Below are 26,351 nucleotides of genomic sequence, written 5' to 3' on the forward strand. Positions count from 1 at the left end.
TTGTCTGCTTCTACCAGATGGGTGTAACTTTAAAAAAAAATTTATTGGCTGTGTTGGGTGTTCATTGCTGTACATGGGCTTTCTCTAGCTAGGGCAAGCGGGGCCTACTCTTTCCTTGTGGTGCGTGGGCTTCTCGTTGCGGCAGCTTCTCCTTGCGGAGAACAGGCTCTAGGCACAAGAGCTTCAGAAGTTGTGGCACACGGGTTTAGTTGCCCCACGACAAGTGGGTCTTCCCAGACCAGGGATCAAACCCCTGTCCCCTGCATTGGCAGGCGAATTCTTAACCACTGGACCACCAGGGAAATCCCTGAGTCTAACTTTTTTTAGCCAATAGTGTAGAAAGCTCTAGGAGTACCTCCTCTTTGTTATTTTTTATTTAAAACATTACTTAAGGGCACTGAGCCCCCTCTGGGGTCATCAGCACCATCGGCACTGCTGTGGAAAGGGGATCAGAGAGGATCCTCAAGCAGGAGGTCCTCCCAAGCGTGGAATTCCCAGCTTTCTGATCGGTTATTTCTTTGCCTCCTTTCCCGCGGAGTCACATTTCATGCCCTGACTCCTCGCCTCTCCGCCTGCAGTTTTGCACATTTGCGCTGACAGTTCTGGTTTCTCTGCAGGTGCTGGTAGCGACACCAGGCCTTGTGAGAGCTGTCTGTGGTCCTGGGTGGGATATGAACAGTTTTTCTCTTGGAAATAGCCTAATTTGAAGGAAATCCCCTTTGCTGTTTGACATGGTGTGAACCATAGCATCAGGAATCCTTTTAAATCCAACAAGATATTAATAAATCAGTCTCCTGGGTGCCTTCTCTCCAAACACAGGCAACTTCAGTTGTTGCTCTTAAGATGCCCTAAGAATAAAAGATCTGCATTCAGACACACAATCCTTCCCTTTTGCACTGAGGATTCTCGGATGAGGTTTATTTTGGTGTCCTTAGCCATGGCAGGGAGCCATGTTCAGCTTTGGTTTTCTAGGCTGTGAGTTTCACAGTCCAACCCTTGTCGGTGGAACAGATAAGAGATTTAAAACACACAAGTATCTTCCACATCTTTGCTTAAGCATCACCTCATCAGTGGCTATCTCTCACCAACGCTGCCGTGTAGGTAGCTGCAGCATCTATCTGTAATGACCTAAGTTATCGTTTGAATGTGTTTAATGAGTCTTAATGAATGTTTAATGGCGTGGAAGCTCTGTGAGGTCCAAGGGGTACTTCTCTTCCTACCCTTCTCTCCAGGACCTATGATTAGCCGAGGCCTGATGGCACGATATTTCATTTCACAGGAACGGACAACCAGCAGATTGCCGTCACCCTGACCCCAGAGTCATCTCCTCATGGGAGGCTGTTACCGATTTCACCAACATGGCCTTTCTCCGAAGTCCAGTCTTCCTCAGCAGTGGACAGAATTAAGCCTGGGCCTGGAGCATCTCCTGACAACACGAGCTGGCCGCAGTCTGCCTGGACGGCCCTACCCAAGACACACCGCCGAGCTCGGGCCCACGGGGACTTCTCTCCTTCCCAAGGCAGCACACGCAGCGCCTCCCTCGAGCCTTCCAAGGATTCTGCCGAGACCCTGGTCCAGCCAAGACCTCCAGGGGGGAAAGAAGCGGCCGCCGTGTCAGGTTTGCCTCACACCAGCATGCCGCCCCCACTGCCCACCCTCCCGCCAGTGACGTCCTTCACTGCTGGCCTCCCGTTGCGGCCACCGCGGGTAGGGACTCCTTCCATTTCAGAACTACATTCCCCGAGGGCAGATGCTCTCCTCTCATCTTCATCTTCTTCATTGGCTCCCGACTCACCTCATTCCATCATCTTTTCTAAGGCAGCAGAGCAACCCACCAAAGTGCCTTTATTCCCCCACACAGCTCCAACTGACTCCTCCTCAAGTCAGAGCATAGTGAATCCCCTAAACCCATTTGCTGAGGAAATGGACCACGCTCCATCCAGAAATGCCCAGGATTTAATAGGCATCCCTCGTCTAGGTTTTTCCGGATCCTCCAGCCCAGCAGGGGGTCCTCACTCAGCGGGCTCCCCCTCACCTGAATCTTTGAGCTCCGTGGCAGACCTGGCCCTTTTGTCTCCCGCTCCCCCAGCCTCTGGAAGTCTTCAGCTTCCTGGTGGAAGGCCCTCATTGTTGATGTTGGAAGTGGCTCCAAGTCTTGCATCCACCCAGCCAACTGAAGCTGAGGTGGCTGAAAGAGCACATAATGGGGTGTCTCTGCCAACCTTGAAGAGTGCAGCAACCCATGAGGCATCCTCACTGGTCCAGACTGCAGAGTCAGTGGCAGTGGGAATGACCAGCCTGGAGGCAGCCCATGCTCCAGCAAAGAACTCTGCTTACCCCCTGCATGTGTCAGCAACCCTAGAGAATTCCAAAGGGCCCACCCTTTCAGCAGAACACAAATCTTCCCCTTTGGTGCCTTCTCCTCTGCCTCTCACCACAGCTGACCAAGGACAAGAAGGCCCTTCTGGGGCAGTTCCCACATCCCCATCAAATGGCACAACAGCAGACTTCCCCTCCACGCCTGCCCCACTCCAGCTGGCATGGAGTCATGCCTCTCCATCCACCATGCCCCAAGTGCCAACTCCTCAAGAAGCAGGTAGTGATGGGTCCCCTCCCACAGCAGCTACAGACCTCCTCCTCTCAAGCACATTTCCTCATCGTCCTTCCATGACCTGGACATTTCCCCTGCAGAAGGAAGATAGCATGGCAACTGTTTTAAAGAAAAACGAAAAGGCAAATTTGACAGTTGCTCTCCAGACCATTCCGAGTAAAGAGAGTCTAAGTCTTCACGCTGTAGGTGGATTCACCTCTAATTTCAGCACTGATCATGTCTCTACAGACACGACACCACCAGGAACCAGCCTCCTTCCTTCTGAATTACCTCCATCTTCCATGCCCTTCACACGAGCTACCCAGACTGTGTCCCCATCTCACAGTTTTTCCAGGACCAAGCCAGTGACTCACACAGCTGTGACAGACCATTCTGAGTTGCCAGTTTTGGCTTCCAAACAGGTGACACCTTTTCCCTCCTCCAGTGAGGTCTATGATTTCTCAACAATGGGAGGCATGAGGAAGCCAGCAACCACAGATGTCTTCTGGAATTCTGTTGCAGCAGAAGCTGAGTCCCTTTCCACAGAACCCATGATGTCTGGCTGGCTGCAGCAAACAAATTATGATGTAAATGGGCACACAATTAACTCTACAAGTTGGGAAACTCACCCAGCTTCAGCCACTTCTCCTGGTGGTTTAAATTCCACTGCCAATACAATAAAATCTCAGGATTTCAAAGATAATGTTGGGCATTCAGTGACTGTGGAAGGTTTTAGCATCCAGGATCCAGGGTCTGGTATGAGCACCAACCAGCCCATCCAACAGTCAGATGTTACCACTGTTGGAAACCATACAGACTTCTTGTCCATAAACACTAACAACTACACCAGAGACTTCCAAACAGCTGAGATTGGATATTACCCACGTATAAGCCAACAAGCTGTGTCTCGTCCCCATCTACAGTCACCTGCCCACCCAACACATCCACTTGTGCTGAGCTCTCCAAGTCTGACTTCCACAGCTCGCTTGCCAGAAATGCTTTCAGATGAAATGGATACAAGTTTTCAAATCGCCAATGACATCTATCCATCTCCGGTGATAAATGCTTCCCCACCATTCCAGGATATCCTGAGGTTTCACTCTACTGCTGAATCGCCTTCTCTATCAACCAGTGCCTTATTCGGGACCCCGTCCAAAGCACCATGGGCTTCTCAGCGCCCTGAGAAATGGACAGGTGCAACCGCTAATGCAGGTAGTTTGTTTCCTGGTCCCTCCCAAGATAGAAATGTGACTGCTTCTGGGGCCAAAGCATCTTCAGGCTCAACACAAATACCTAGCTTTGCTCCAAAGGAGCAGATACGCCTGATTTTAGGATGATGAATGAGTTATTGGTCCAGATAGTCATGACCTTGATCTTCAGCCGACTTGATTTTTTGGAAAGTATTCAGAATTTAAGTGTCTTTATTTCCACCCATAGCTTTGCTCTAAGTGGCATTCTCATTACGGTTAATTGACTTAATGAACCTAAAGCCATTTTGCCTAAATTCCAGAGCTCAGGGACCTCTCACCCCAACAAACCCGTAAGTGACATCCATTCATCCCCACAAGTGGTGTGTGCATTCTGTGCCAATGACAAACTTTGCCTCTTCTCTTTGCAGTGGACTCCTCAGCATTGCCCAAGGCAGAGCCGACAGCAGCAGCAGCAGCAACCACGTCGTTTCTTCGGAAATCAAGTCCACTGGTGCTGTCTGCAGCCCTGGTTGCTAAGGGCACCGGCAGCAGCCCTTCGGCCATGGCCTCGGGATTAGCCAAGAGCAGCTGGACCACTGCTCTAGCTAAAAACATCACGAGCAGTGCAGCATCTGGCCCCAAAGCAACACCAGGGGCAGCTCATCCAGCCTTCTCGTTCACACCGACCTACATGTTTGCAAGAACAGCACACACCATGAGCACTCACACAGCCATGCAAGGGAACATGGGCGCTACCTCTGGCCTGTTATCTACAACACACCTCCCCAGGAAACCACAAGCCATGCACACGGGCTTCCCGAACCCCACCAACCCAGACCTGCCCAGGGTGTCCACCACTCGCCCGCTGACCATCACAGCAGCCTTGACGTCCATCACCGCACCAGTGAGGGCCACCCGGATGCCGCCTTCATCAGCAGAAAACACAGATGTTGCTCTTCCCGCTGTGTCCACTGCTGTGGTCACAACTGGCAAGACAGCATCCAACCTGGAGTGTCACATGTCCAGTAAGCTCCTGGTGAAGACAGGTAAGAGTTCACTGCCCTGATTTGATGTGAAAGCTGCAAAAGCATCCTGGCCTCAGAGATGTAGCAGAATTCTTAGATTTCTTTGAGGTCAGTGGTTCTCAACCAGTCCCTGCCACCACGTCTGGAGATGTTTTTGAGTGTCTACATCTTGGAGGGGAGGGAGGGTGTTTCAGGCATCTAGTGTGTTCAGAGACCAGGGATGCTGCTGAACATTCCTACAGTGCACAGGATGGTCAGGCAACAGAATAATCCAGCCCAAAACATCCAAAGTGCTGAGGCTGAGAAGTCCTGATCTTTATTAAGTGATAGAGAAGAATCTCTTCTATCATGTGGAGAATATGACACAGAATCTAGCCCTGGGATCCATCCTGGTATCAGAGGCCTCCTGAAACCAGTTCCACTAGGGAGTCTGAAAAAGCAAAGGTACACCAAAATTTGCCTGTAGAGCATATCTGCAGGCGAACCTTGATGATGTGATGTCTACAGTGATGTCTCACACGTGTGAATGCTGTGATTAGTAAAATGCACGATCATAGGCAGGGCAACAGAACTCAGAAGGACTCTGGCATGTGTCTTCTCAACCATGGATACTAAAAGTACAGCCATGGTTCTCTGTGTTGGCGCCTGAATTTTCTTCTGATGTTAAAAAGGAGACCTTGAAAAAGTCGGGGTGGTAGATGCTGGTTTTTTAGCCCCCACCTCTGAGTTGCAGCAAATGGGCCAAGAAGGCACACGGATGCTTTTAATAGTATGGTAGTGTCTGCTATAAAAAGCATTAGAAACATTATTTGAAAGAGCATGCCAGTGTTGAATGCTCACGTCCCGCCTTCCTCTTCACCCCACAAGGAATTAAATGAAATTATTTCTTGAGACACATCCTATTCTAAAATGGGAAATTGTGAAGCTAGGCATAGCAGAGAGCACAGTATCTTTTTCAATTTCTCAAGAAATTATACCATCTGGTTTTCCCCTCCCTCTGCCCCCTCCCTCCAGATCTCTGCCTCTCCGTCTGAGTGGCAGGCAACCCCAGCCTCCTTGATGTGGAAGTCTGGAACATTCTCCACTCCCTCTTCTTCACAACCCCCCTCACCCCAGCCACACCCAGTTGGTTCCTTCCTGTTCTGCCTCCTGAATACCTCTTCCCTCCACCCCCACAGCCCCTTTCCTGGTTCACATCACTCACCTACATTCTTCAACAGCAGCCAGGTTTCTCTGTCTGCCTTCAGACTCCCCCCACCCCTCCAATCTATTCTCCAGTCTGCAGTCAAGGGAAGCTTCTAAAGTGCATGCCTTTGCTTAAACCCCTTCCTCTCCCACTGCCCTCAGGACCAGGCCTGGACTTGTAGACTGAAGTATTCACTTCTCTCCCCTGTGCCTTTGCACTTGGTCTTCCCTCTGTTGAGAGTGGCCAGGGCAGTCCCTCTGGCCTTGGCCCAGCTCACGCCCATCATCCTCCAAGACTTCATGGAAGCATCAGTTCCTCCCGGAAACCTTCCCTGATCCCTACGCCCTTGCCCCAGTCAGGGCCGGATGCTTCTCCAGGGGCCCCCAACTACATCCTAGGCTTCCCTTCAGGGAGCACCTGTCGTGCTCCATCACAAATGCCTCTTCTCCACGCCAGGTCTCCATCCTGCTTGTGGGGTGGGGACTGCACGTCTTGATGCAGGGTTGATTTAGGCTGTTTTAGGATGCAGGGCCTGCCCTTAAGGAGGCACTCAGGGATGCTGTTGCAGGAATTTCCTTGCATGCAGACCAGTCAGAGGCAGGCACACTGGCTTTAGCCCGGCTTTCAGAGTTAGAGGCAGTGACGGTCGGAAGTGAAGCGCCACTAGCGTGCTAGCTGTGTCTCTACTAGGGCCACCCAAATGGCTGGGCCTTCTTCCTGTAGGACGTGAGCGGGGCCAACAGAGCTGCCGCTCCAGCTATGCTAAATGGGAAAATTGTGAAACTGGGAAATTAAACCATCTGGTTTTCAGTTGGCCCTGTGCCCACCAGCTTTGCTCAGAACCTGCAGGGGGTGCTGGGTGGCTGGGGAGGAGCAAGGGCTCATGATTAGGTAGGAGGTCTGCTGCCTTCTGCTGATGGTGTGCTTCTCTTTCACCCCACAGTTCTCTTTCTGACCCAAAGGAGGATGCAGATCAGTGAAACCCTGAAGCTCAATATAGCCAAAGGGCTCACACAAGCCTTGCGGAAGGCGTTCCACCAGAATGACGTCTTGGCTCATGTAAGCCCCCTGTTCTTGAAACCAGGCTCATCCAGCCACGTCTTCTTTTTGGGTCCAGAGTCTGTTTACATTGCTTCTGTCCTCCCTGAGCACCATAACCACCACGGAAGTAGATCCTCATTCTTCATTTTGGCAAATAGCTAACGTGTGGTAGCAGGAGAAGGAGGTCAAATTCGGAGATAGAAAATTGAGGATAATTGTGTCTAGTTTTTGGGTTGTTTTTTTAAAAGCCTGGATGTACTTTATAAAAATTGCCCCATTATCCTGTTATTTGGGGAAAGTATTTAATTGTGTCAGTGTAATTTTGCAGAAATCATCCACTGCTTTTTATCTTCCTCACCATGGTAAACAGTTGGCGATTTATTTCTGGACATTTAAAAATTACTCTGACTTGTAAATTGAGTCTAACTTTGCTTAAATTGAGAGCAACAGACAAGGAAGTAAGCATTTTTTTTTCTCTCCAAACACTTTCATGCCAAGTACTATTTAACAACCACCAACTGATTTTGATGGCATATCCAAGTGATGGAAGTTTTGCTCTACTCCCTTTTGGTTTGATTCCAAGTTTTAAAGCAGTACATGTGATGGGCAGTCAGTGGACAGCCCTTTACATCACTTAAAAATATCGCTTCAGCTTTCTGCTCTGATGCTCTGCACAGCCGCATTCAAATTAGTGGTACCTTCCCTGCCACCACACCACGGACTAGGAAGGAGATTGGGTACAGTTTATTCATCATTGTTAATCTCTTTTATATACTTCTGAAAAGAAGAAGAGGAAATGCTCTCTACAAGAGACATCTGTGGTTTCTGCACCAGAAACTTTATTTGAAAGTTGAAAATGTGAATGTTTCCCTGTGGTTACCTGAGACAGTTTTCATTAAACTTTGGTTGTTCGAAAATTAGCCTCACGGTTTTTGCTCTTTGTTGCATATCATCACAGACCGCTGTGAGAATTAGTATGTAGTAGAAGGCAATGGCACCCCACTCCAGTACTCATGCCTGGAAAATCCCATAGATGGAGGAGCCTGGTAGGCTGCAGTCCATGGGGTCATGAAGAGTCGGACTCGACTGAGCGACTTCACTTTCCCTTTTCACTTTCATGCATTGGAGAAGGAAATGGCGACCCACTCCAGTGGTCTTGCCTGGAGAATCCCAGGGACGGCGGAGCCTGGTGGGCTGCCGTCTATGGGGTCGCACCGAGTCAGACACGACTGACATGACTTAGCAGCAGCAGCAGTTATTTTTAAATCAGTTTTTATTTAAAAAAACACTTAAGATTAGGATTGTCATATATGCACTACTTTATATAAGCTGATAACTAATAAAGACCTACTATATAGTACAGGGAACTCTATTCAATACTCTGTAATGACCCATATGGGGAAAGAATCTAGAAAGGAGTGGATATATGGATATGTATAACTGATGCACTGTACTGTACCACAGAAACTAACACAACACTTTGAATTGACTATGGTTCAATAAAAATTTAACGGAAACATATTTCTTTCGAAAGGATGTTTGATATCATCACCATGAATAGAAGTCAGGATCATTTGCTGCAAGTAGAAGGCAATGATAAAAATGAAATAAGGGAGTTTCCTGATGGTCTAGTGGTTAGGATTTGGCGCTTTTACTTTCACGGCCCAGTTTCAATCCCTGGTCAGGGAACTGAGATCCTACAAGCTGCATAGCATGACCAAAATTAAAAAATGAAAATGAAAATAGTGGAGACAGCCTGTTAAATTCAAGTTAGATATTACTGCTTGCAGAAGGCATTAAGGCTGGGGCCTGGCGTCCCTTTGTTTGTTTAAAAATATGATTAGCAAGGATTAGAGAGGTGTTAGAAGTCAACTGTCCTCAAACTGAGACTTGCTTCTTGAGATATTAATATTAGGAGGATGGGAATGGGAGTCACCTTCTTTCTGGGTGATTTGGTGGTATTTGGTGCTGAGTCCGTGTTCCATCCAGAAATACCTCTTGTCCCTCCTAATGTCACCTTGAACACCAGCTTCAAGTGACAAGGTGCTGAGGAGCACACAATGTGGAGAAGCAAAGGACACCCAGCCTCCTGCAAAATCAGTTGTCTTGGTTTCTTTGGCAAAAAACGTGAGACTCCTAATGGAGATGGAAGAATAAGGGGAGGAAAGACGGTGTTCGAAACACCCTGAACTGTTGATATCAAACATGAGGAAAGCAAAACAAAATAAGAATAAGGTCAAAAGCCTCAAAACTCTTCCAGTTGGGTGAGAGAGAGCTCAGATCATCAGCATCCCTTAGGACTCCTTTGCTGTAAGAGAAATTCTCCATGGCCCAGCCTTGCCTTGGTCGTGAGCCAGTTACAAGCCAAGAATAGAGTTAAATCCGAACAGTTCTCTCAGCTTCTAAAGAGAGGGCTTCACCTCATTTACTACCTGGCCCTTGTCTGGAAGGGGCCTGAACTTCATCTATCATTTCTGCCTTTTAATGTTTATGTTCTTGTGCTCTGTCACTCACTCATGTCCGACTCTTTGCAACCCCATGGACTGGGGCCCACCAGGCTTCTCTGTCCATGGGATTTTTCAGGCAAGAATACTGGAATGGGTTGCCATTTCCTGTTCCCGGAGATCTTCCCAACCCATGGTTGAACCCACGTCTCCTTCATTTCCTGTATTGCAGGTGGATTCTTTACCCACTGAGCCATTAGGGAAGGCCCTTTAATGTTTATAAATGATGAGAAGTATGGTACAGCCGTTTTCCCAGCATTCCTACCCCAGGAAATCTCTTTTGCCTGCTGTCTCCTGCCTGCCTTCCTGAGTGGTAATTGGTGCTCACAGGATTAAACTGAGACACTTAAGGAATAAAAAAAAACTACCCACAGACTTAATTCTGTTTCAGAATTAAATATAGATTTAATTCTATATCCATAGGTTTAACACAAATTATATTTTGTTGTATTCTGATATTTTGAGATCTGCCAGTCCCATCAGCTTAAAGCACTGCTAGAATATTTGTCAAATGGGAACGTCCTCCTCCCCAGCCATGCTGAGCAACCATTGTGGTTCTAAGAAACACCAAGAGAGACTTAAAGTATGGTGGAAATGAACACTAAGTTCTTTGGGTCCATTTGTCTTGTAGGTGGACCTTCTGGAACATTCTCACAACATCACCGTTGGTTATTACGCCACCAAAGGGAGGCTGGTCTACTTGCCTTCCGCAGTGATCGAAATGCTGGGTGTTTATGGGATCAGCAACGTCACTGCGGATGTGAAGCAGCACACCCCAAACCTGCAGTCTGTGGCTGTACTTGCCTCCCCGTGGACTCCCCAGCCTGCGGGCTACTTGCAGCTGAAAACAGGCAAGTAATTCAGAAGAAAAGGATTCCTCTTCATTCTGGGATTGTGGGCGCTACCAGGAGGACACCTGTTTGAACACTCCATCACTGGAATTCCCTGGTGGTTCAGTGGTTAAGACGCCATGCTCCCAGTGCAGGGGGTACAGGTGTGATCCCTGGTCAGGGAACTAAATCCCTCATGCCACAGCTGGAGATGCCACAAGTAAGGCCTGGGGCAGCCAAATAAAAAAAGGAAAATTCCATCACTAGCTGCTCTGTCATTTCTTAGAGTCCTCGTGTACCTTCCTCCAAGGGCCTTGCTAATCTAATGTCCAAGTTCCCTGCACAGCAGCCTAAACTTTTCCAACCTGGATTCATGAGAAATATTCCTTCACAGAAGTCTTCCCAATTTATATGAGTATATAGTACTTATGAGCATCAGGTACTGTATTTTCTTTTCCTGTATTACCAGTGGATACTGAGGAGGATTGAGTATCCTCAGCGTAAAATCTGCGCTTTGCAACAACATGTTCCAGATGCCCTTGAATTAGAATCTTTGAGCTTAGGCCTTAGAGTCTTTCTTTTAAACTCCCTGATGGGACTTCCCTGGTGGTCCAGTGCTTAAGAATAAGCTTGGTAATGCAGGGGTCACAGGTTCCATCCCTGGCCTGGGAGTATTCCATATGCTGCGAGGCAACTAAGCCCGTGTGCCACAGCTACTGAGTCCGTGTGCTCTGCAACAAAAGCTCACTGCACCTGGAGAAGTCTCCCTCTTTCTACAACTAGAGAAAGCTCTTGCGCAGCAGTGAAGACCCAGTGCAGCCTAAATAGATGTTTTTAAAAATGTTGTATGTTTTTTTAAATTCTGATCTTGTGGTTTGAAAGCCACAAGAGTAGAGGAACCTTTGAAACTGAAAGACTCAAACAACTTAGTCAACTAAGTCAATTGACTTTTTTTTTCCTTCCAAAGAAATAGAAGACATGATCACTCTAAAGTCATTTTGTAGTCTTGGAGCAGATGTTTCCATATGCCAATAACTGAAATCACAAAATTCTTTGCATTGGAGGGGATCTCAGGTTCGATCATGTTTTTAATTCTTCTATATTATAAATCACTTTAAGAGCCACTTCCAAAACTATGACTGTCCTTATTTGCCTGATTTCTCTAATGTAAAATCATGCCGTTTTGTATCATGACTGCCGTTAAGTTCAAGGAATTAAGACGTAGAGCTTTGGTGAGCATTGATTTATTACTCTCATTCTAGTGCTACAGTTTGTGAGCCAGTCCGACAACATACAGTCCTGCAAATTTGCTCAGACCATGGAACAGAGGCTACAGAGGGCCTTCCAGGATGCTGAGAGGAAAGTTCTGAATACTAAAAGCAACCTGACGATTCAGGTAAGTGGGAGTGTGCTTCAGCCTGTAGTTGACAGAGACCACCCGGAACCCAAATGTTGGCAAGAAGTGCTTTGGTTCCCATTTCAAAGCTGCCTTTGTACTTCGGGTATGCGAGGATATCTAGGGTTGATCGTACAAGAGAGATGATGTACCCCTGTGTACCTGCTGTGATTTGGGATTTTATGTTTATTTTCCCTTGTGAAGCTTCCTCAAGTCTTTCTAATATAGTTATTTTTTTAAATGTACTAGAATATACTCTACATGTCAGATGTCTCATATAAAATGAATCATTTCTAAATAACTAATTCACCTAAGATTTCCTTTTCTGTGATTTTAATTCAGTTTATTTTCCGGGTATCCACAGGAACAATCACCTTAGTTTAAGGACACACATCTTATATTTAGGGCTTACTGTGTGCCAGGACTGTGCTAAATGTTTTATAAATGATTTGCTATGTAATACTCAAGACATCCTTCTGAGGTGTTATTATCAGCATTTCACAGAAAAAGGAATGGAGAGAATGGTAAGAAACTTCCAGAATTAGGACTTGAGGCAAAGCCTGTACTGTAATCCACCATGCTCTGCTAGCATCAACGCAACACAGAAATGGGATCCTTGATGAAATTTTCAGCAGGCATTTGACTTCTCTTCTAGGGCAGTCTCAGTACTGGTACACTGTTTTTCAACTTCCTGAATTTGCAGTAGACATGCTACCAAATGTCTCTCTCAGACCCATTTTTTACATTTCTATAGACGACATCTCCCTAAAGACAGATGCTTCTTAATAATTTTCATCCAGTCCCCAAATTTCTCTGATTGTACTAACCAATCTGTCTGTTTTACTGAACTAAAAAGCCTTTGCAATTAAACCCAGTGGTTTTAAAATTGACATTTAGCTTAAATGAATTATCAGCAAAGCCAATATGATGTGGAAGGCATACAATTTAATTTGAATGAGCAGTTGTCCCTTTCTAGATTCACCCAAAGTATATATGGAAGTATCTCATTATGATCTGGTTCATATTTGACTAAGATCTAAAAACATGTCACAGACATAAGATTTATGTAAGGAGTGTGACTCAGCTCCTTTGTGGGGGATCTTTTTCTTTCTGATTGCGTTTGTGATCCTCACAGGTACATGAGTCTTATTGAAGCTTGGCAGAGGAACATATTCTAATTATAATCAGGAAGTACAGACTTACAGAGCAACTTCTTTTTATCAGCCAGTGGAAGGGACACCAAGATAAATAAGCTGCCCTTGGCCTTAAGAAGCCTCTCTTGTGTTGTTGTATGGTAGTCATGGCCATGAGATGAAACTTTGTAAAGTAAGCAACAAACACTCCTTGGAAAAGACTACAGCAGGCAATTAGAAAATTGTATCTAAATAGATTTTAGATGCTCTTGAATGTATCAACAGCTCTTGATATGAATGGGTAATTGGGTGAATTGTTTTAATAACCCTCTTTCACTTTTTGCCTTGGCTAACAGGAAGCCCAGAGCGAAAGCTGTTGTGTAGATTTAATAACCCTCTAGGCCACAATGTTATGCATAGATCATTACATGCTAATCATCCCCCAGGGTTGTCATTAATCTCTTTTTTTAAGGACCTGGTTTTGCAATTAATAAATTTCCCTTTTATTGTATTAAATATAATTTGTGGGGCACCTTGGATCGCTTGTGTAATAAAACCATGTAAATATTTAATTTTTTTGGAGGGTCATTGAAAAAGTGACTTCTTAGTTTTTACTTGTATAGCATTGATATTAAGGGCTAGATTATAGTAGGCTCAAGTAAGACTTTTTGATTATAAGTGATGGAATGCAAGCTCACAAGGCTTATGCAAAAAGAGGAAGTGATTAGCTCATGTAAGCGAAAAGTCTGTAGCTTCTTACTTCAGGAACAGTCGGACCCAGGTACTTGCATGATTTCTTCATGAAATTCTCTCCTCATCTCTTGGTTTGCCTTGCTATAGGCTGGCATTATCCTCAGGCTCCTGGTGCCTCCAAGTTTGTCTCATCTTTATTACTCACAGTCTCATGGAACCAGAGTGCCTTTGGTTCCGTGTCATTCCAGTCAAAATCCTGGGATTAGGTTTCATTGAATCCTCTTGGATCATGTGCTCATTTCTAGACCAGTAACTGTGATTGAGGATATGAAATGTCCCAGTCAACTAAGCCTGACTGAGATACCCACTCCTGGAACCGGACCGGGGCAACTCAACCCAAAGCGCATGAACTCATAGGAGAGAAGTGGTGTTTCCTCAAGAGAAATTGTGGTGCTGACATGGAAGAAGGAAGAATGGATACTAAGGATGAAAACAATGGCTTTCCATTCCATCAGCTTTATGGGTCTAATTAACTAAATGAATCATGGCACGAATGAATGGGAAGTAAGAGATGATGTCAGAACCCAAAGGAATCTAAGAATAGAGGGGTGATGGGAAAGTGTTCTATGCAAGGGCATGACTATGAGGGAACCGTGATATGACCTTGTTTTCAGGGCTCTGGTTTCTTCTTTATGAATCTGTTGTTAAGTAGCCCCCAAGAGTGACTACACTTTTCTTAGCTATAAAAAAGATGAGTAAAGAAAACATAAATGGAAAGACATTCTGTGCTTATGAATTGGAAGACTTAATGTTGTTATGATGTCAAGTACTACCAAGAATGATTGATAGATTCAATCCAATCCCTATCAAAATTCCAGTGATGTCTTTTGCAGAAATAGAAAAATCTATCCTACAATTCACATGAAATCTCAAGGGACCCCAAATTGCTAAAACAATCCTAAAGAGGAAAACAAACTTGGAGATCTCACACTTCCTGATTTCAAAACTTAGTGCAGAACTATGATATTTAAAACAGGATGGAACTGGCATAAAGACAGAAATATGGACCAATGGAACCAAACAGAAACCCCAGAAATAAATACATACATGATCAAATGATTTCTGACAAGACCATTAAGTGGGGGAAGGGACAGTCATTTCAGCCAATCAGTTCAGTTCAGTCCTGGGTGTTCTTTGGAAGGAATGATGATAAAGCTGAAACTCCAGTACTTTGGCCACCTCATGAGAAGACTTGACTCATTGGAAAAGACTGTGATGCTCGGAGGGATTGGGGGCAGGAGGAGAAGGGGACGACAGAGGATGAGATGGCTGGATGGCATCACTGACTCAATGGACGTGAGTTTGAGTGAACTCTGGAAGATGGTGATGGACAGGGAGGCCTGGCGTGCTGCAATTCATGGGGTCACAAATAGTCGGACACGACTGAGCGACTGAACTGAACTGAACTGAATGTAAACCAGGGACTTGAACAGATGTTTGAACACCAGTGTTCATAACATTATTCACAGCAACATTAAGTGTCCATCAGCAGGTGAATGAATAAATAAATGTAGTATATCTATGCCAGGGAATATTATTCATTTTTAAAACAGAGGGAAATTCTGACACGTGCTTCAACATGGGTGTACCTTGAGGACATCATACTAAATGAAAGAAGCCAACCACAAAAGGACAAATACTGTATGATTCCACTTATGAAAAGTGTTTGAAGTAAAGTCGCTCAGTCGTGTCCAACCCTTTGCGACCCCATGGACTGTAGCCTACCAGGCTCCTCCATCCATGGGATTTTTCCAGGCAAGAGTACTGGAGTGGGGTGCCATTGCCTTCTCCAGGGGATCTTCCTGACCCAGGGATTGAACCCAGGTCTCCCGCACTGCAGGCAGACGCTTTTACCATCTGAGCCACGAGTGTAGCTTTGTCAAATTAATAGAGACAGAAAAGCTGAATGGTGGTTCCCAGGGACTAGGAAGAGGAAGAAATGGGGAGTTATTTAGTAGGTACAGAGTTTCAGTTTGGGATGATGGAAAAGGTTTGGAAATGGACAGTGGTGATGATTGCCCAAGAATGTGAATGTACTTAATGCCACTGTACACTTTAAATGGTTAAAATAGTATAACATAATGTGTATTTTACCACAGAAAGTATGAAACTAATATAGTGTTGTATGTTAATGAAGTCTCCTCAATAAAAATGTTCTCAGTTAAAAAAAGTATAACTTACTTTGTCAAGTGTAGTATATACTAAGATACCATACTGCAAGCTCTTTGGGATCCAGTGAGACTTAGTTTTGTTGAAAAGAAACAAGCATATATACATATACGTACATATATATATGTATATGTATGTATATATATATATAATGTTCCAAATAGAGATAAAGATTGCAAGGTTACTTTAGTTATTATTTTTTAGGTGACAGTACAGTGAGGTCTTTTGAGTTATTCAGAAAGAAGTACCTTTCTTCTTGGTACCTTGGGAAAGAGGTGTGAATACCTGTGGCTAAACCACATTCCAAAAATCCTCTGGAGAGGAAGTAAGAGTTGACCAGAAATGTTGACTCCATATGTCAGTAATCATGGGACTCTAGGAGCTGTGTTAGAGAACTTAAAAAGGAACTTGCTCTTATGGGAAAAACTTCGAAATAGCTTGAAGAAGCTTACTCTTGATAGTCTTCAAAGTAAGTTTTAAAAGGAATGCTGCAGAGATATCTGTGTCTGAGCACACAAAGGTTTTAGACAGACTGGGTATCAGTTCCTGGCAAAAAGAGAGGACATATTCAAATGAAGGCAATTTGAGGAAAGTCCAATGAAAAGGACTTTACAGAAGTGTGCCCAGGCTCTAGGGGGACCAGGGGGGTGGTGCAGCTTTCAAGGCTGTGACTTTGGGGCTGATGAGGTGAGGGGACGGAGCAGTTGTGGGAAACTTGGGCCAGAAGTGCGCAACAAGAGCTGTGACCCCCCAGGAGGGAGCTCCCAACACCAGCTCTCTGACCTCACTCTCCTCCTTCTCGCCCACATCCTCCTGAGCTCCCTGTAGCTAACATCAGGGCACCAAGTAGCCCATTGGTGTGCTCCACAGAATTCTGCCTCTGGGGGCACTGAGCAGGATGAGGGCAGGGTAGCAAATGGATCTGGTGGGGAAGGGGCAGACATCCAGCGCAGAAGCCCACAAAGACTGTCTCACCAGGCAGAACGCCTTCCTACTGCATCTGTTTTTCACATTTCATCTGTGGGGTGTTTGTGTGTATATACACTGACCCATGAAAGTCTCATTTCTTCATAACTAAAAACCTGACTTAAAGATTCAAAAAGAAAACTATACCATCTCATAGTAATATTAACATATTCTACATTGAATTGATAGACCACAATGAAATGGAATCTCTCTCGAAAGAAGCTGTTTTCTATTTCTGCATTCTTATTGTCATCAGTTTTCATCATGCTGTCCATTACTAGGTTGGTGACCAGTGGCGTGCATTCTCTGTCCTTTCAACTTTAAAATTCCCCAGAAGTTTGAATCAGGCTTTCTTGGTCTGAGCAGTTGAGCCCTCCTTAAATTTATCATTCCTATGCTCTATAGTGTATCTTCAGAACCATAAAAATAGCCTGCGACCATTTAGCCCCTGGAAAAGATACACCACCTGTGGTTAAAACCTGAAGTCAGGCTGCACAGGTTTGGATCCTGGCTCTGTCACTTATTAGCTGTGTGACCTTGGGCAAGTCCCTTGATCGTTCTGGGCTTCAGTTTCCTCCTCTGTCAAAGGATATACCTCCATGACAGGATACACCTCCTAGGGTTGTGGTGAGGATTAAATGAGATCATGTGCCCTTGGAACGATGCCTGGTACGAGATGCCTGGCATGTTGTGAGCCATCATAAGTGACAACTGTTGTTATTCTTATCTCTTCCTTGCTCTCTTCCCACCTCCCTTTCATTCCTAACCTCTCCTTAAGCTTCTCTTCCCACGGCCTCCATGAAACAGACCCTCGTCTTATTTGGCATGTCTCCCTCCCCTTTCCTCCTGTGTCCATTCAGATGGTGAGCACATCCAACGCCTCCCAGACAGTCACCTTGGTGTACGTGGTGGCCAACCGAAGCTCCTTCCTCAACGGCACCGTGGCCAGCAGCCTCCTCCGCCAGCTCTCCGCTGAGCTGGTGGGGTTCTACCTCACCTACCCGCCGCTCACCATCGCGGAACGTGAGTATGTTCGAGCTGTGTTTGAGTCCCTGTAGGACTCTACCGTCTTCTCCGGGAGCTTGTCCACTTAGCAAGCCTCCATGGTGCCATGTGCTAACTCTTTTGTCATAAAATCACAACTGTAATATGTGACTGAAGGGGGTTGAATTGATGAAAACGTCACTGCATGTTGTAAAAAGCACTGGCTAGGTGCTTTTACCCTTCACTTGTCTTGTATCTCATTTAATCCTCACAACTACCCTCTATGGTAGGTGCAAAATTAGCGCCATTTTGCAGAAATGGGAAAATTGAAACTCCAAGAGGTTTAACTCCAAGATGCCTACTCTGACATAGCTGGTGAGACATCAAACCTGGGGCTTGAACCAAGCAGTCTGTCTTCTTAGCTTATAACATTGCCCGGTAGAGCGTCTGTCTGTCCTCATGGCAATCTTGGTTGCTAGGGTTTCCCCCACTTCTGCCATCACCAAAAATTTCCAGGCCTTCAGCCCTTGCCTGGGCTATAGATATTATAATGCAGCTCACGTGCAGTCAGCATCGTGGCTTCACTTGATGAAGTCCCCATAGGCTTGTGGCCTCCTCTTTCTCTAGCGCTTCAGTTGCATAATCCTCATTATCATGCAGCAGGCATAGACTTCGAAGATGCAGCCTACATTTTGTACCCAAACACTTACTCAGTAGCCAAAGGAAGTATAGATCCCTGCTCTTAAATTTAATTGTTGATACATACTCAAGGTCACTGGGTAAGTGTATTTTTTTAAACATGTATTAGCAAAGTTGTTTTCATTTCCCTCTATGGTTCCTTTTTATATTGTAAATAAGTGAGATAATGTGCTAATGTACTTATTAGCACAAAGTAGCCACTCAGACTTTATAAAAAAATGTTAGTTTAGTGGCAAGCTTTTGTGAATTTCCATGTACTCAGAAAAGATGACTCTGGATTTTATGGAAAAGATAATGTCATAAAAGATGGCATTATGTCACCTGGTAGCATGTGAAGGATTTATTTTCTTTGATCATCTTGATAGTCTAAGAAGAATAATAATAACACAACTGTGATTTACTGAGTACTTATTATGTGCCAAATAATGTGCTAAACTCTGATGGTCACCACACTATAAAGAAATGGGACCATTGCTTGCAAGCATTTAGCTACTAAACTTAGTCTTTGGAAAGATCCATTCAAGAAATAATTATTCCTAAAAATATGTTATGATGGGTAATTTTTTTAAAAAGAAGGCTATAGTTGACAGGTTCTCGTTGAAGGTCTTGACAGTAAAATTGTTTTGCCTTAAGAAGGTTTGGATGGAAAAGCTGAAAGCAGACACCCAAAAGCCTTAGAAAACTCTTCTGAAAGTTAGCCCTTTACTGAGTATTTTAGTTTTCTGAAAAGCAAGTTTCAGGCTGTATGTCCTAGAGTTCCCAAGAATTATAGAGCAGGATTTAGCTGCTTGGTATTTTGTCAACTGTGGCTATTTCCCTGAACGAAATCTATATATAAAACTTGTGAAAGTAATTTGGTGTGTTTCTTGTTTGTTTTAGCGCTGGAATACCCCAACCTTGATATATCAGAAACGACGAGAGACTACTGGGTAATTACAGGTAATCTCTTCTTTCTTTGCTCCTTTCACCCTATCAGGTTGGTTTATTTTTAAAAGCTTGCTTGCCTTTCAGTGATAGAATTGGCATCTTTTCTTGGATTCTGCCTTATAAGCCAAGGAGTTCCTTCCATAGGACCAGAAATGGAGTAAACTGAGATAAGAACCTGGGCTCTGTGACAACCTAGAGGGGGTCAGCTGGGGTGGGAGGTGGGAGAGAGGCTGAAGAGGGAGTGGACATGTATATACCTATGGCTGATCCATGTTGAGGCAGAAACCAACACAATGTTGTAATTATCCTTCAATTAAAAATTAAAAAAAAAAAAGACATCACACTGAAGATGGGTGTTAAATAATCAGTTCAAAACAGCTACCTTGAAAGTCCTAGTCTGGAGCCTTCTTCTTGCAAAACATGCATCCATCAGAAGGAAGAGCATTAAGCTGTGGAGGGCTGGGGCATGTCCATGCGAATGGTTGTCTATTTGTTTAAAGATCGTAGGCCTTTCTGCACTGCCCTACAAAACCCAGTGGAAGTCAGAGGAATGCCAGGCATGCACTTTTCTCTCTCCCTGGGCACACCCACACTGATCCTGTTGAAGCCCAGCGTGTCCTGACAGTGAAGGCGGACGGAAGTAGAAGGGTGTTTGGGTGGCATTTTCCTTGACATTTTCTAGCTGAGATTTATGAAACAGCAAAAAAAAGTTCTTGTTTGTGTTTTTCAAAAGCCAGACAGTAGCTCTGAAAATTAGAGAAGCAAGGATTAGAAGCAGAGAACAGAAGCTTGTAGGAGGCAGAGTGACTAGCTGGGTCATTAAGGGTGGTGCCGAAAGCTCAGCTTCTCTGTTCACTGGTGCCAAATTGAATCTCAGAGGCAGTTTGGAGTGAAGTAGAAATGGATAGCTTCATTGCTTTGCTAGCAGGGGATACCGCAAGCTCCTGCCTCAAAAAACTACATGTCCCAACCTGGGAGGATTTGATGAGGGGTTTTATAGCAATAGTTCAAGGTAGGGTTTTATAGCAATAGTTCAAGGTAGGGTTGCTAAAAAGATTAAGGTGTGTGTAGGGTCTCCAGGTGGTGCTGGTGGTAAAGAACCTGCCTGCCAATGCAGGTAGATGTAAGAAACGTGGGTTCAATCTCTGGGTTAGGAAGATCCCCTGGAGGAGGGCATGGCAACCCCCTCCAGTATTCTTGCCTGGGGAATCCATGGACAGAGGAACCTGGAGGGCTACAGTCCATAGGGTTGCAAGGAGTTGGACGTGACTGAAGCGACTTAGCACGCCCGGGGTCTCAGGTGGTTGGTCTCCTATTCTTGACGCACTTCTCTGGTCCCTGTAAATCTTGCCTCACGTGGTTTTGTGGCAGCTCTCTCCTTCGTTAGCAGCTGTTCTGGATCTGCCCTTTGGAACTTGGGGAAGGTTACAGTGGCTGGAGTCTTGCCTACAAGAAATGGGGACAGAAAGGCTTCCATGCCCAGGAGCCCCAAAGGGTCCTCCTCGGTTTCAAGGGGAGGGACAGGAAGGTGTTGGTCTGCTAGAGCTGCTACCCCAGGCTGGGGGGTGAGGGTGGGGGCTTCAACCACAGGAATTTATTTTCTCATAACTCAAGAGGCTGGAGGTCTAATATCAAGGTGTCAGCAGGGTTGTTTGCTTCTGAGGTTCTCTCTCCCTGGCTTGGAAAACATCCACCTTCCCTCTGTGCAGGTCTGTGTCTTAATTTCCTCTTCTTACAAGGATACCAGTCATTTAGGACTAGGCGCCACCCTAATGACCTCATTGTATCTTAATTGCCCTATCCCAAACAGTCACATTCTGAGGTCCTGGGGGATAAAACATCATCAGATGGGGTGTGGGGGAAACAACTCCGCCCATAACAAAGAGGGAGCAAGATTTTGCAAGTCCTGGAAGATGAGCCTGGACAAGCAGGCCCTCCCCAGCGTCCCTCTTCCCTTCCCTGTCTCCTCCCTCCCTTGCGGTCCCAAACAAGCAGTAAGTGGGTGCTGGCTGGAATACTAACTAGGAGCTCGGTGAAGCCTACTCAAGACCTCTCCTAAACTGCAGAAAATTGTGTTTCTTTCTGCCCTGCAAGGCCATGGATTTGCAGAGATTATTTTACCTGTGAAGAAAGCCAACAAAAGAAATGTGTTTACAAAGGAAAACAGCAGCGACCCACCAGAGCTTATGCCCAAGAGAGACAGTGCTAACCCAGCAACACATTTTTGAAGCCAGCAGGTTATGTAACACTTATAAAATCATGTTTCCTGCCCAAGGAATGCTTTTTTTTTAAACTTGCAGATACATACCCCCCCTTCTCTAACTTTAATATTGACGTTTGATGGTAAGACACCCTGTCCTTGTCAACCTCTTGTTTTGTCCTTTCCTCAGGTACCTCTGTCTGAGTGACACGTGCTTAATAAAAGGCTCCATACATGGTCTTGTTTTCAGGATTCTCTTGCGACTTGACTGGACATCCCTCACTTGTTATCACTGGTGCTGCTGTTGGTAATCAGCATACACAATGACCCCCCACCCAACCCATCTCAACACTGTGTTCGGAGCTCATTGGACCAGTTGATTTCTACTTGAGGGGCAGGGAGAGAGGGGAAGAGTTTCAGGTTTCAGGAGGACCCTCCTGCCTTCCCTTTGGCCCATGACCACTTTCTAGACCTGTGGGCAGTCACCACCAACTTTTACCGTCATTTCTAGAAGGGGTAGGAGATTGGGAACGGAGAGATGAAGATAGCTTTGTTCAACCCATTCCCCAGGCCAGGAGCCTGAGGCCACTGGGCTTCTCAGGAGAAAGGAGAGGAGCTGTAGTCCTGGAACACAGCTCTGTGTTTTCCAGGCAATTCCTTCCTCTGCTGAGGACCTGTCTAGCGAAGCAGGAGGTGCCTTTGAGCAACAACAGCTACTGCTTGTGGGCATCCTCTCAAGGGCTTTATGGCACTATGCTAGAAGCAGTTTTCTTTTATAAAGTATTCTGTTCTTCATGATATGGTCAGGAGTAGCTTATGATAACCGTGTTTTCAGATGAGGAACTGGGCCCAGAGGAACTTGCCCAAGAACACTCAGTCGGGGGGCATCAGGATTCAAACCCAGGCTCCCGGCTCCAGCCCCCAGCTCTTATCCAGCTGGAAGACTGTCCTTAGGAAGGACACATCGTCTTTGCAGACAGAGCCACGAGGCATGTGGGAGCTGCCCAGCTGTTGATTCCGTGAACTCTGTGGCAGGTTCCCGTAACTTCCTGCACTTCCCTGGAGGCATTTTTTTTCTCTCAATTTTTAAAATTGTGGTAAAATACACATAACATGTGATTTATCGTTTTAACCTTTTAAAAAATTATTTTCTATTGGAGTACAATTGCTTTACGATGTTGTGTTAGTTTCTGTTATACATCAAAGTGGATCATTTATATGTATACATATATCCCCTCCCTCTTGGACCTCTCTCCCACCACCACACTCTGATCCCTCAGCTTCAGGTTGTTACAGAGCGCCGAGCTGAGCTCCCTGTGCTATATAGCAGCTTCTACTAGCTAGCTATTTTATACATGGTAGTGTATATATGGGAGAAGGCGATGGTACCCCACTCCAGTACTCTTGCCTGGAAAATCCCATGGATGGAGGAGCCTGGTAGGCTGCAGTCCATGGGGTCGCTAAGAGTCGGACGCAACTTAGCGACTTCACTTTCACTTTTCGCTTTCATGCATTGGAGAAGGAAATGGCAACCCACTCCAGTGTTCTTACCTGGAGAATCTCAGGGATGGGGGAGCCTGGTGGGCTGCTGTCTATGGGGTTGCACAGAGTCGGACACGACTGAAGCGACTTAGCAGCGACAGCAGCAGCAGTGTATATATGTCAAAGCTACTCTCCCAATTTGTCCCACCCTCTTCTTCCCCCCAAGCGTCTGCGAGTCTGTTCTCTACATCTGCGTCTCTATTCCTGCCCTGGGACTAGGTTCATTGGTACCATTTTTCTAAGTGTACAACACAGCAGCATTAAGTACGTTCACAGAATTGTGCAGCCATCACCACTGTCTATTTCCGAAACGGTTTGTCACCTGGAGGCTTTGACTCTTCTCTTCTTTGATGTCTGCCCTTTCTGCATCACCACTGGGATGTCTCTAAAGTAACTCATGGTGACACCCCTCAACCGTCCTGCATTCGCTCTCTCACCCTTGTCCCCTGGTGAGGAGAGGCCAGCATAGGAGTAATCCTGCAGCAGTTGGCGCTGTCGTTTTATGGGAGGCGTATCTTTGAACTTGAAAGAACACGAGCTCTCCTCCTGGGGTCAGGAGGTGGGTCAGCCCTTCCTCAGCCTGACAGCTGTGCGAGCAGGGCTTGGAGGGGCCTTTCTGGGACCCACCACCGTGGGAGGCACAGGAATGTTTGCAGGAGTTTGTTTGCAGGAATTCTGCTGAGCTCGGAGTCCCTCATGAGAGCCCTGGGGAGGAAAGCTGCTTTATGCCTTTCATGGGGATTTTTTTTAGGATTTGTGGTTTCAAAGAAATAACTTCTGAAACTCAGCTGTGGGTTTCACTTTTCTCATGGTCAGTTTCGACATCGCTGTCTGTATCTCATTGTCATCTGTGCCTTGTTCTGGCCCTGTTAGAATGCCATCATAGTAAATATGGCCTTTATATCCAGGCTCTTTTCAGATCCCAGTAGACAGGGTGGTATTAATGGTCCTTGGCTGGAGTGTAGTAGAACAAACTCTGCTAAATGAAAAATCTTGTATTACATCCCCAGCCCGTGTAAGTTTTGGTCTAAGAAGATGAGAATTGCTTTTAGCATTTTTATTTTCAGGGATGACTGTGTTTGGAGGGAGTGTTTTAGGTGTTTGGGGAGAAGTGTGCTTCTTCCCAAGGGACTTGGAAGAAGGGCTGGCTTGGGGAATAGACAGCATAAAGGCAGTCGCCCCCATAGTAAGTGACTGTAGCAGTTCTAGGATGGTCCTGGCGTTCATTAAAATCCTCCTCCAGGCACCAGCCATAGCCTGGAATTCCGTATCAGTGCTTTACTTACTGATTACAGATACTCCGGGTGTGGATAAAGTCCAGAAGTGGAGGAAGGGTAGAAAGAGAGGGTTTCATTTACCTTCCACACAGGAGGCTCTGTGCTACACTGCTATATACATCTCATCTCAACCTTAAAGCCCACTAGAAATATATTTGCTTTGATGTAGCCTTTCTTATTCCATTTTACAAAGAAGGACTTGGACTCTGAGAGGGCCAGTGGTTTGCCCAAAGTCCCCCAGCTGGCAAGTGCCAGTGCTGAGAGAGCCCACTCCTTTGATCACACGATCCTGCTCTCAAGTCAGGAGACCCTGGGACCCTGGGCAACTTTAGGAGTGAGCCCTGAAAGGTCCCCACTGACGAGGGAGGGGATGACAACACAGCAGGGTGGCTTACCCACATGGAAGGGGCTGAGTAGCAGGATGGAGCTTAGATCCTTCAGCAAAGCTGTTGGAAAGAAGAGTAGAATTAGGGTAGCACTGAACCAGGAACCACCAAGAAATCCAATCAGCTGTTCTGCAGCAATGCTGTGTTCCCATACAGACTCTGACTGAACAGACTATCTTAAAAAGGTTGGGACCTAGTACAACAAGTTTGGGTCATTACGCCTGTCCCAGTTTGTGAAGGCAGGGTTCCAGGGGTTTGGGCTTAAGCCCCGGCTTTGCTGATTACTAGCTGTGTGAACTTAGACAAGTCACATAGCTCTTCAGCGTCTCAAACAAGCGGATAGTGATTCCTAAGCCCTGGGGCGTCGAGAGGGAAGGATGGCCAGACCCTAACAGGGGTTCAGGCCCACGGCCCTTACAGCTGGTGCAGGCCCGGCCCTGGTGGCCGTGGCTTCTGAGTCAGCAGTGAGCCTCTCCCCTGACAGCGCCTCTGTCTTCTGTGTCCAGTGCTGCAGGGCGTGGACAATTCCCTGGTGGGCCTGCACAACCAGAGCTTCGCCCGGGTCATGGAGCAGCGCCTGGCCCAGCTGTTCATGATGTCCCAGCAGCAAGGCCGGCGGTTTAAACGGGCCACCACTCTGGGAAGCTACACCGTACAGGTGGGTGCGTGCAAAGCCTATAAGAAAGGTATGGAAACGTGCTTCCTGAGCTGAGGTAGATTGTGCTGCTTGCCGAGGTGCGTGCACACCACAAGCTGATGAGGCCGGTTAATCCACACTGCTCTTACTTTTGTGGGGTTGGTGGTCATAATCATTGACATTGTGAAGGAGGGTGAGAGCTGCTCTCCCGACTGTCTCACTCTGGATTGCAGGGGGAAGCAGGTCTCAGAAGACATGCTGCCCACACGTGCATATTTATTCAACAAAGCATTATTAGTAAGTGTCAGCTCCCCCGCAACCTGCTCCGGAGGCTGGATGAGGTCCCAGCTTTCAGGCCTCTCAGCACCATGGCTGTGATCAGCAGAAACACTCATCAGCCTTCCAAAAGTGGGGTTCTGTTGGCCTTGTCGTGTCTGTTTCAACAAACAGAGCCCTCTCCATTTATAAGGGACACTTGACCACACTGAGATTTAGGGGAATACACTATAGCAGACACTGCTGGGGCCCTGCCCATACTTGCTTACCATTTCTATGAAGGCTGGTAGACTTCCAGCATCATTTTATTCAAGGGCTGCTCTTGAGATGCCAGAACCCACTTTACCCAGTCATGGCTGGCTGGAAGTACTTGGGACTTCACTGGCAGTGGGGGTATAAATACCACAGCTCTTTGGTTTCTTGGCTGGGGGAATTCTGAAAAGTGTGCTTTAGGATCACCAGCAGAGCTTTCCCACAGAATTAAGCTTTGGTTTCCCACCGTGGTGACTCACTTCCTAATGCACCCCTTGTCAGCTCATTTCCGACCTCCCACCACTCCATCAGTTCTCTGCACCTCTTCAATAAATGACAAGCATTCAGCTCTTCTCAGAGTCTGCTTCAGAGGGAACCCAACAGAGAT

General features: G+C 46.1%; 1 protein-coding gene across 3 annotated transcripts in view; it reads left to right on the forward strand.

Moving 5' to 3' along the window:
* KIAA1549L (KIAA1549 like) overlaps positions 1 to 26,351 on the forward strand; it is a 316,445-nt gene that overhangs the window by 188,466 nt on the left and 101,628 nt on the right. For 2 of the 3 annotated variants that reach the window (XM_086341097.1, XM_086341096.1), the window contains exons 2-9: positions 1,280 to 1,618; positions 4,209 to 4,826; positions 6,935 to 7,050; positions 10,168 to 10,387; positions 11,629 to 11,762; positions 17,644 to 17,806; positions 19,346 to 19,405; positions 25,305 to 25,456. In XM_086341097.1, coding sequence (XP_086197223.1) covers positions 1,280 to 1,618; positions 4,209 to 4,826; positions 6,935 to 7,050; positions 10,168 to 10,387; positions 11,629 to 11,762; positions 17,644 to 17,806; positions 19,346 to 19,405; positions 25,305 to 25,456 — 1,802 coding nt within the window. Of the gene's footprint in view, positions 1 to 1,279; positions 3,803 to 4,208; positions 4,827 to 6,934; positions 7,051 to 10,167; positions 10,388 to 11,628; positions 11,763 to 17,643; positions 17,807 to 19,345; positions 19,406 to 25,304; positions 25,457 to 26,351 lie in introns of all 3 variants that reach the window. The other variant, XM_086341099.1, reaches the window with a different exon arrangement.

Source organism: Bos grunniens, chromosome 15 (assembly GCF_055505025.1).
Source record: "Bos grunniens cultivar Pamir isolate PY7600 chromosome 15, Bosgru_T2T1.0, whole genome shotgun sequence".
Taxonomy (NCBI): Eukaryota; Metazoa; Chordata; class Mammalia; order Artiodactyla; family Bovidae; genus Bos; species Bos grunniens.